This window comes from Manihot esculenta, chromosome 13, assembly GCF_001659605.2.
Source record: "Manihot esculenta cultivar AM560-2 chromosome 13, M.esculenta_v8, whole genome shotgun sequence".
NCBI lineage: Eukaryota > Viridiplantae > Streptophyta > Magnoliopsida > Malpighiales > Euphorbiaceae > Manihot > Manihot esculenta.
The window spans coordinates 29,440,152-29,451,575 of NC_035173.2; the positions used below are offsets into that span (position 1 = coordinate 29,440,152).

Genomic DNA, 11,424 nt, shown 5'->3' on the forward strand with positions numbered 1-11,424 from the left:
GTTCGATTTAGTTCAATTTTTAATTTAAAAAATTTTAGTTATTTCGAATCGTTCAAATTGATAAAAAAAAATTAAAAATATCAAATCGAACCGAATCGATTAACGATAATAATATATTATTTTTAATAATATAGAAAGTTTAAATCATATTAAAGTTAAAATATTTAAATTAAATTTTAAAATTTTAAAGTGTAAAAAAAAATTATTAAAAATTTAAACCGATTAAATTGAATAGAATCGAATCAGACCAATTCGATTCAATTTCTAATTAAAATTAATTCAATTTAATTTTATAAATATTAAAATTTCGATTTTAAATTTATTGATTTTTATTCTATTTTGAACCGAACCGACCGCATTATTAAAGCAAGCCGCTGTTCAAAGCAACATTATTACACACTAACTATGCTATACTATGAATAGATCTTCATGTACATATGTAATTAATTGATTCTGGTGAATTATACTTAAATTTTTTTAAAAAAATTATAATATAAAAATGTATGACTATAAAAATATATATTTTATATTTAATTAATTACTAATTACTTTTATAAATATATTTAAATAATACGTGAAATTCAAATTCAACCCGAATCATATATTTATTTTTAAATTTTTAAACCGTTTGAAATCCGATTATATTCTTTAAATCTATAATACAGTGTAGAACTAATAAGCAGGACATCAAGCAGGCACAACCAATGAGTCGATCTTCCATCAAAAGAAGTCGCACAATAGCCTTCATGCATGACAGAATACAGATGGAATGAATGGATTGTAGGAGTATGGACTTTGGTGGAAGAAGAGACTTAGAATGGAAGAAAGCTCTGGGGATGGGATCATCATCCCATTACAAATCACTAAAGCTTAAACAAAAAGGAAACTTTTCGATTAAAGTTGTAAAAGAGAGATCAAATTCATAAAAAATATAACAGATGATTCGTGTTCTTTTTAATCCTTCATCTTCTTCCTCTTCTTTATCTATAGACTGACGCATCTTCCACTCAGCCGCCAGGTTTTGTAACGGCAAGTTGAGGGCATTATTGTCATTTAACAACGCTTGAATACAACTACTGAGAGCAACTGGCCAGCGACATTTGAGTCTTGAAAGTGAAGACAAAAGGATGCCCATTTACACTGAACTCGTTCTACTCGGTACTCATTCTTCCTTAGAGCAACCATTAGCAAAATAAACATTTCTATTAAGAGCTCATCATTTCGTTTGCTTTGCTTTTTCACTTCCTCAACAATGGCTGTCTCCTATCAGTACTTCGTTTTCTTTGATTCTACTCTACAGTTTTTCTTTAATTTTTGAGTTTTCATTTCATTTTGTGAGCTGTTTTCTTGAGAATTCATCACCCATTTGAGAAAATCCTGCAATGGAAACTGGGCCGAGCTCAGATTCTGTAAGCAAGTCGAAGCCACATAGAGAAAAAGCTACCTCTACCTCTACCTCTATGCTGGCGAAGATCGAGCCATTTGTGTCAAAAACTGATCATCATAATCCAAGAGAGCTGAGATCTTGGGCCAAGAGAACTGGTTTTATTTCCACTTTCTCTAGTGAAACCACTACAAGCACCAGCGAAAATTTTGATAGCAGCACTGGTTTCGACTTGGAGAGAGGTCTAAACCATCACAAAAACGGTGGGTCGTCCCCCAAAATCGAGATCGACCCCATTCTTGGCCGGACAAGGCCTGCTAGAGGCTCAGAAATTGAACCGGCCACGGGTTCAGCTTCTAGGTCAGGCAATGAATTCAGGAATGGAAATAATAGGAGGTTGGGACTGAGAGATGAGAATAAGAGGAAGAGAATAGGAGATGAATCTGCTTTTGGGGTTAAGGATGGGGAAAGGAAAGTTGGATTAAATGGAAATGGAATTAGCAATTTGAATGTGAATGGCAGTGGTACCAGGAACGGAAGTGTAAATGGCACAGTAAATGAAATCCCGGCAACTACACCGGCGACGGAGCCAAAGAAAGAAGAAGAAAATGCTGGAACTGATATTGGAATTGAGATGTATCCGATTGGGGATGATCCTCATACTGAAGGGTGGCACAGACAGAGTGGAATGAGACTTGGTTTAACAGATAATCCAGGTTTTGGTTAGTATTCCAATAATTTTTCCTTCTCTTTTCCTCTTTTCTAATGGCTTTTTCTTTGATTCCCTCTTATTTCTTAATGGGTGTTTGTATGTTGAATTGAAAGCACTGTTTTATTAGCAGTTTTTTCAAAATAAGAAGCCACCCAAATTAAGTAGAGAGATAATTGTTTATGTGGCTGTTGTTGGAGATCCAGTTTGTTAGCAGACGAAGATTAGTTGTTAATGTATATTTATTTCTATACCAGGAACTTGAAAGAGCTAGTGAGTTGTGAATGCCCTGTTTTTGTCTGCGTTCTTTAATGGATGAAGCCACAATAAAATTTTAAACGGTCTTAGTGTAGTTGCCGCAGTGCAGGTTGAAGAAGAAAGATCCAAAATTTTCTCTAAATTTTAAAAGGAAGTGAGAGTTTTTATTTTCCAGGGCCTATGTAAGGTGACAGAGCCACTAATCAATTATGGATTCTGCAATTTTTCATTCATTGCTGATTTTTTTCCCCTCCTTTTTGTATTCTCATAAGTTTCCTAGAAATTGGTTCTTTTCCCTGATCCTTGCGTGTTTGTCTTTTAACTGCAGTGCCACTTCTGTATTATGGCCTGCAACACTACTTATCATTGGCTGGCTCACTTATTTTCATTCCCTTGATCATCGTACCAGCCATGGGAGGGACAGATGTAAGCATTAATTCTCATGGATGTCTTGTTGTTTATGCACTTCAACTTCAAGAACGGAATTGACAGAGCTTAATGATTTATTTGTCTTTTTTTTTTTTGCTTTCTTTGCATGAACAATGACAGAGGGACACTGCTACAGTGATTTCTACTATGTTGCTGCTCTCTGGCATTACAACAATATTGCACTCCTATTTTGGTACCCGACTTCCATTAGTTCAAGGGAGTTCATTTGTGTATTTGGCACCAGCATTAGTTATCATTAATGCACGGGAGTACAGAAATCTCTCGGAACATGTAAGTTAATTGTTATGAAAAAGACAAATTAAGTGATAATATCCATTAGCTTTAGGCTTGCCATAAATACGATGAACATTTTTGAGTTTGCCACAAATGCGTTTTAAATACGAAAAGCCTTTCATCTCAAATGTCCATCTTTTTCTCCCCCAAAAGTGAGGAACCAAACAATCAAACATATCTATAATGTAAACTTATGATTAAATGAAATGTGAGGATTGTGGTTATAAATTTTCTCAGTTCTGATACCTTTTTTGTGTTTCAAGTATTTTTCTTTGATGAACTGCTTTAACCTTTCAGTTTCATGCTCACTAAATGTAGAAATTCAGACACATAATGAGGGAGCTCCAGGGGGCTATAATTGTGGGTTCAATATTCCAAAGCATCTTGGGTTTCACTGGTTTAATGTCCCTTCTTCTAAGGTAAGCAATGATATTCCCTATATTGTTTTTCTAGTGCTTCTTGAGATTTAATGCTTATCCTGTTATCCATTAATGCTATATATATGGCTTCTATACTTGCTATCTTGAATTCTTGATGCGCATAGGATTTCTTTCATAAATCACTTCTAGCTGCACATTTACCACCTATTATGAATATTCTTTTAATTCCTGAAGTTTTTTCTTTATGCTAAATGAAATATATAATATATATATATATATATATATATATATATATATTTATACCAATATACATTCTGTTACACTTGTAATTTCATATTTCTAGCAATTTACTGTCAAAAGCTGCATTAATTATCCAATCCTGTCTGATAATTTTTTCCTTGTATACTAATGTCTTGCAGATTAATTAATCCAGTAGTGGTTGCACCAACTGTTGCTGCTGTAGGTTTAGCATTTGTTGGCTATGGTTTTCCTCAAGCTGGTAGTTGCGTGGAAGTTAGTATTCCTCTGATACTGTTGGTTCTTGTATTCTCCCTGGTAAGTGATATTGTTTGAAGATTGAGCAATATAAATACATGACCTACTTCCTTTTGATAAGTAGGCACTTGCATTCAATATTCATATTTCCATTATACATCTAACTTGTTAGCTATTTATCATCTTCTTTCATTTAATTGTTTTGAAGTGTTCAAATCACTTAATCTTGTACTTTTATTGCCTCTATATTAGTATCTTCGAGGATTATCGATCTTTGGACATCGGTTATTCCAAATTTATTCGGTATGTTTCTTAATTTCCTTTCCCTTTTACCCAACTATTACTTATTCTGTTTAATATTGGTATAGTGATGCTGAGATTTGAAACTAATGTGTACAAGTAAATCCCATTTCTTCACCATCAAAGCTGAAGTCCAGGGGTAGAATGTACTGGAACCTGTTGCTATCGTTACTTGGATAACTTGCTGAAATTTTTTGTGACTGCAGGTCCCCCTGAGTGTCATGATCATATGGACATATGCTTTCTTTCTGACAGCTGGTGGAGCATATGATTACAAAGGATGCAGCCCTGACATACCAAGTTCAAATATTCTACTTGATTCGTGTAGAAGGCATGCATATACGATGCAGCATTGCAGGACTGATGTTTCTAATGCATGGAGAACTTCTGCATGGGTCAGAATTCCCTACCCTTTACAATGGGGTGTCCCCATCTTCCACCTGAGGACATCCTTGATCATGATAATTGTGTCACTAGTTGCATCAGTGGATTCGGTTAGTAGCTTCCACTACATTCTTTTCTCCCCAAACTTCGCATTATAATCCCTACTGTATACAAGTCACAAGGGCCATATGACAGCGCAGAAGTGTGCTTCTATGGGAAACACCAAAACAGGGAGAAAAATTATTGTCAAAATAATTAGAAAAATAAACAAATAATGTGATGATTGCGATTTCACCTATAATTAGAAAGTTAAGGGAGAAGCCATGCTAATTGTTTGATTTGTAGATATTTTTACAATATTTCAATATATGAGAACTGAATGGCCAAAGATTTATACCGGATCTTATGCAAATGTAACCATGCTTACAGGTTGGAACGTATCACTCTACATCCATTCTAGTTAACTCAAAGCCTCCAACTCCAGGAATTGTCAGCAGAGGAATTGCATTGGAGGGCTTCTGCAGTATACTTGCTGGACTTTGGGGCTCAGGTACTGGTTCAACGACATTAACAGAAAATGTTCATACCATCAATATAACAAAGGTGGCTAATCAGAGGGCCCTGGTTCTTGGAGCAGTTTTCTTGATCCTCTTCTCATTTGTAGGTAAACATCTTGAAATTATCAAAAACAAAAATGCCAAGTTTGTTAGTATAATCCTCGGCAGTGCATATTCTTTTCTTTTATTGAAACTGTGGAGTGTAGCCATAAGGTGAGTTCTGGAAATGGTTACAAGTCTGCAGGCGTTTCCATAAACCACATGTTTAATTAGGCATGTACTGAATAGGTTGGATTATGCATCCAAGTGAAATTAAAATTTCTTTTGCCTTTTGAAGTTGGAAATTAGATCTAAAAGATTGTTCAAGAAATCTATGACTTTCATGCATGCACGCATGGAAGTCATAAACCTCACATGTCATACCCTAGTTATGAATTTGCTTATATATTTATTCATCAGACCAATTAAAGTAAATTTTTTACTAGTCTGCACTGTTTTTACCAAAATGCTGTTCAGGAACTCGCGTAATGGCATATTGATAATGTACTTAATCACCCTTTTAGCTGTGCACTGTATTGAGTTCATAAGAACCTTCTATGTGATAAGTTTCATACTAATAACTCCTTTTTGTTTTCAATAGGAAAAGTGGGTGCTATTCTTGCTTCTATACCACTGGCATTAGCTGCTTCCATACTTTGCTTCATGTGGGGCCTTATTGTGGCATTGGGTCTCTCCACATTGCAGTACAGTCAAACATCAAGTTTTAGAAATGTCGCTATAGTCGGTGTTTCATTGTTCCTTGGTTTGTCAATTCCTGCCTATTTTCAGCAGTATCAACCGGAATCTAGCTTGATACTCCCAAGTTATTTTGTTCCTTATGCGGCAGCATCAAACGGACCAGTCCACACCAGCAGTAAACAAGTATGCACCTTACCACTTTTTTCTATAATCAATGTGCATATATTTAGTAATTTATATGACCATTTATTCTATCATCTAGCTTTGCATTTTCAGTTCCTTTTTTCCCCATACTGATCTCTATAACTCTCTCTTTTGGTTCATCCATCAGTTTGATTTTGCAATAAATGGACTTATGTCCATGAGCATGGTGGTCACTCTCTTGATAGCACTCATACTCGATAATACGGTCCCTGGTACCCGACAAGAAAGAGGGGTGTATATATGGTCTCATCCTGAAGATTTGGCTACTGATCCATCTGTGCATTCAGATTATTCCCTTCCCAGAAAAGTTTCACGGTTCTTCTGTTGTTTGAGGTGATCGCATGCACAATATATACTTTTTCAGGAATTTCTTTCCTGCATGACCATTAGCAGACCAAAGTCTACGCTTATAAGCAGTTGTGAAGTTCCCAAGTTTATATACTGCTTGCTTAGATTGGAGCCACAGAGATGGGAGACAAATGCAGCTCAAAGAAAGTTAGTGTGAGGAATATATTCATTTCTACTACACGAACTCGGAAAATTTTCATACATAACTGAACTAAGACATTGTATTTTGATGTCAGAAAATAACATGGCTGGTTTCACATTATGTCCATAGTCAAAACAATCTTTGAGAGGAAGGTATTGTTGGCGTAGTGTGAATCTTCTGTTGCATTTTAGTATTAATTGTTTTTGTACCTTCTTCTGCAAGAAAAGCTGTGTGATCTTAGTACTATGTGAATTCTTTGTTACCATTCAGCTCTGTTATACACAAAATCTGTGTGTAATTATTAGCAATTCAAATAAAATCCATGGGAAATGTATTCTATTTAGACTCTGTTGATCTCTTAAATTATTACAGAATACATGTTGGACCAACACAAAAGTAGAGCTTTGTGGCACTCGGGCTTTGTTTGATAATAATTTTGAAGGTAATGTTAGTATTTTGAATTGAAGTTAAGAGGATGAAGGAATTACTTCTTATGAGGCTAATATTACACTATCAGCTATTAAAATAATTAGACTCCGTTAATGTATAGAAAATAACTTGTATGTTAATTTATAAAAAATAATTTGTATTGTATTTAGAAAATATTTTCTGTGAAAAATATTTTTCATTAAAAAATATTTTTTAATGAGATAATAATTTTTTATTATTAAATTTTAATTCAAAAAATAAATTTGATTAATAAATTTATATATAGAAATCTTAATAATGATCTCAATATGTGAAAATCACTTTTTTTTTTAAGAGGAATTTATTTTTAAAATAATTTGTTTTTTCTTTTGTTTAGGAAAGTAGTTTTTTTTTTTACTAAATTTTCTTATTGTTCCAAATGTTAAATTTTTTTGAAAAAGATTTTTTTTTGAAATAGATGGAGTGAATATTATCAAAAATAGCCTAAAGTAATCCATACGAAGTATTTTAATGTGATACTTGTTATAAAATGAGAATTTTTTTTAGTGGTTAGATGTATACATCCGATGTAAATACCTATTTTTTTAAGATGAGTGATAAAAATAATTCATTAGATAAAAGATTTAAAATTGATTCATTTATAATCATAGAAGATAAATATATATATATATATATATATAGGATGCAAGGTTCAATAATAAAGTTTCCCATCAAGATCCAAAACCTGGCCCAAGAAAAAAAAACCCCAAACAATTAAACTATAGAATTACACTGAGTAGTTGGGTATTAAATTCAAATGGCAGATCTTTGAGAATAAAATTGCATGTTAAAAAAATAAAAAATTATAAAGCTTACTGTTACGCGTTGTAATCTGAAAAGAAAAATAAATACATAATCCTTGTTTTTTGTCAGCAAAAATATTGTATTTCAAATCTGCAAGACGCAATAAAGTTTACAATAAAAACCGAAGAAAAGATAAATTACAAGACAATCAATCTGGTGGTAATAATCCGCGCAAATAAAGTTTGGCCACAATATCAGGCTAATAATTAATTGCTCGTGGAATACATCTATAAGATACCTGAAGCAATTTGCGCTACAGAAGCTGTAATACCCGACTAGATTCCGGTATCGGGATTCCTACCGTCCGGTGGAATCTCGAATGTCGGAAGCCTCTAGTAGGGTAAAACCATGTTTTTATGAAATGTTTTAATGTGTTTTATGTTTTAAGCATGAAAGAAAATGAGTTTTTGCATGAAAATAGCATTGGAGGAAAATTCAGGTTCGGCCGTCGAACATACATGCGTTGCGAGTGTGCTTTAGGCTCCCGAAAGCATAAGTGAGGGAAGTCCAGGTTCGGCCGCCGAACCCCAAGTTCGGCCGCCGAATATGGCATGCATGCGGAGGCACATTCGGCCCCCGAACGTGGTCTGGCCAGCCACTATAAAAGGGTCCCTTAGCCGAAAACGGGCGAGCTTTTTCCCCCATTTTCGGCCAAGGTGAGTCTCCGCCGCCCCTCACCCATCTTTGGGCGTCTTTCCTCTAAATCTTCCAAGATTTTCATTTGTTTTAACTTTGTTTTGAAGATTAAAGCTTTTGAGCAAAGTTTTGGAGCTTGGAGGTTCAAGAACCCAATTTCTCCCAACTTCGAGTTTAGGTCGTCTCTCTCTCGATCTTCAAGAGGTAAGAGCCGATCTTAAGCTCATTGCATGTTTTAAGTAAGTTTTCAGTAGATCTATGGGTTAGAATGCATGTTTAGGTTATGGTTATGCTTATGGGTATAAATGTATGTTCATGAACAATGTGGTTGCTTGATGTGTTGTAGATGGGGTTTATGATGGTTTGAGGCCCCTAGGAACATGTATGCTTGTGTTTGTGTGTTGTAGAATAGGTTTGATGCATGTTGGAAAGGTTTGGAGGCGAAATGTGCATAGGGAGCCAAGTTTCTGCCCTTTGGCAGAAACCAGGTTCGGCAGCCGAAGGACTTTCGGCCGCCGAACATGGCTGGGGAGGCAGCCTTTCGGCTGCCGAAGCTTGCCCCCGAAAGGGAGACTTTCGTCTCTGTCTGGCAGTTTCGGCCGCCGAAAGTGCCGCCGAACGTGCATGAGTTTCGTCTCTGTCTGGGAGTTTCGGCCGCCGAAGGTGCCGCCGAACCTGCCTGACTTTCGGCTCTGGAAGGACTTTCGGTCGCCGAACCTGCCGCCGAAAGTGCCCTGTCCAGGCCTTCCTTGCATGTTTTTCTATGGTTGTTTCATGATGTTTTAGGGGGTTTTTGGGGAGTAGTTTAGAGATATGTTCAGGTATGTTTGGTCCCTCATTTGAGTCCACCTGTGTAGGTTCGGACCCGAGGAACCGAGGACCCCAGCAGTGAGTTCAGCTGCTTTCGGTGTTGTCAGAGTCAGCCAGAGGTGAGTGGAACTAAACTTAATCTTTTAAATTAAATGTTTTATCATGTTTCATGCATCATGATTATGCAATAGGATGATTGCATTAGTTTCACGAATATGCCGCATTGCATCGATTGTTGTTGATGTGGGTGAATGTTGGATGACCCAATTAGTCCATGACAGGAAGACCAGGACCCCATTCCACGGCCTGGCACAATGTAAGGAAAGACCAGGACCCCATTCTACGGCCTGGCACGGTTATGGGACTCGAAGACCAGGAGCCCAGAGGAGGCCCTGGGGCAATGGTAAGTAATGTATGTTATGACAGGAAGACCAGGACCCCATGCTACGGCCTGGCACAATGTTAGCTTGGACTAATTGGTGACAAGTTCACCCAACCCTTATGTGAATTGTCTGTGTTATGATGCATTTCATTGGAGCATAGTGTTAATATGTTTTTATGGTTCTACTCACTGGGCTTTTAGCTCACCCCTCTCCCTTACCCCCAGGCTTGCAGGTACAGGATAGAGCAGAAGTCCGGATAGAGTAATGAAGTTTGAGTTATGTATTAGTTAGTGTGGACATGATAAATGATTTTGATGCAATGTAAAAGTACAGTTTAGATATGTAATAAGATGATGTTTATGGATGTTAGAGGTGTGCTTGACCATAGAATGTTGTTATCCCTTTTAGTACATGATCTTAGAGATTTTATGTTGTTTATGTAAACCAACTCGACATATGTTATGCCACCCATTGGGGGCATTGATGAGATCCTACTGAGGGATCAATGTTATGTTTATGTATATGCACAGGTTGAGTATGGTTGATGTATATGGAAAGAAAAGTTTTAATTTTTATGTATGTTGTTGATCATGTATGGGATTAAGCAGGTTCACAGGATGCATGTTTGATACGGATCCAATAGGACAAATTTCTAACTATGGTGTGGAGCAAACTTATATCATTCCAATGGATCCAAGAGTAGTTCAAAATCATATTCATATAATCCATATATATTTGGGGCGTGCTTTAATTCATATGGGACAGATTTGGTGCAACACTTGCAATCATAGGCTGAGGGAGCCTAATCAAACCTATGGGCTAAAACTACATAAAGGAAAGCCTAAAGTGAAGATCAAGTAAGGCTTTTGTGAAGATTCAACTTTGTTAGGATGGGCTTGCTAGTTTTATTATTTAAACACTTGTTTTATTTTAGTTTTGTTTGGGCTTGTATTCTGGCCATATTTTATCTTTTAAGTTTTAGAGTGTTGGGCCATGTTTTGGGCTTATGTTTTAATACTTATGTGTTATTTTAGTATATGATTGGGCTTGGGCCTTATGTGTTTAAGTCAGGCCCAAGAAGAGTGTCTTAGGGTTTTAATTGTTTTTCTCCTTACTATATAAGGATAAGAAACAATTGTAAGAGACAGCTTTGAAATCAAATTATCAGAATTATTTTCATGCCTTTGGCGTGTATTGCTTTGAGTGAGAGTGAGGATTTGCTTTCATCAATTGCACCAGGAATCTCGATTAACTTATCAACTATTTGTTGTGGCGTTTGTCAGATTCTCATCTAAATCCTTCAATCATTGGTGTTTCAGCTTCTCTAAGTGTGGGGTGCCATAGGAGGTGGGTTTATCAGATCTTTGGATTCCATATCTACTTGTGCGTGTGGGTTTGAGGCTTGTGCCATAGGGTTCCGCGTCAGTTGGTATCAGAGCCAAAGTGAGGTAAATTCTTATTTATCTCAAGATCTAGAGTTTTTTTTTCTGAGTTTTCCTTTTCTTCGTTATTGATTTCTGTGAGTTTCCTTTCCTTCGTTATTGAGTTTTCCTTTTTTTCTGAGTTTTTTTTTTCTAAGTTTTCCTTTTCTTCGTGCATCACAAAAAAAAAAAAAAAAAAAAAAAATTGAAAAAAAAAATCGCCTTTGCATTGTGATATACTTCCTTTTTCGTCCATATTGCCTTACCTATTTCAATTGAT

General features: G+C 35.9%; 1 protein-coding gene across 1 annotated transcript; it reads left to right on the plus strand.

Annotated features, from left to right (window-relative positions):
• The first annotated feature begins 1,075 nt into the window (after positions 1 to 1,075).
• Positions 1,076 to 6,965, plus strand: LOC110630135 (nucleobase-ascorbate transporter 11). Its single transcript, XM_021777463.2, has 10 exons — positions 1,076 to 2,106; positions 2,680 to 2,777; positions 2,901 to 3,071; positions 3,393 to 3,493; positions 3,874 to 4,009; positions 4,202 to 4,252; positions 4,456 to 4,743; positions 5,063 to 5,297; positions 5,831 to 6,111; positions 6,260 to 6,965. Exons 1-10 carry the CDS (start codon positions 1,383 to 1,385, stop codon positions 6,467 to 6,469), a joined length of 2,295 nt encoding a protein of 764 aa, XP_021633155.1. The 5' UTR covers positions 1,076 to 1,382; the 3' UTR covers positions 6,470 to 6,965.
• The last annotated feature ends 4,459 nt before the right edge of the window (positions 6,966 to 11,424 follow it).

Bases quoted from the DNA above. Each gene is read 5' to 3' on its own strand.
- LOC110630135 (XM_021777463.2), top strand. From the start codon at position 1,383: ATGGAAACTGGGCCGAGCTCAGATTCTGTAAGCAAGTCGAAGCCACAT. The intron at 2,778-2,900 runs GTAAGCATTAAT...GAACAATGACAG, and splicing joins CAGCCATGGGAGGGACAGAT to AGGGACACTGCTACAGTGAT. The intron at 3,072-3,392 runs GTAAGTTAATTG...CACTAAATGTAG, and splicing joins ACAGAAATCTCTCGGAACAT to AAATTCAGACACATAATGAG.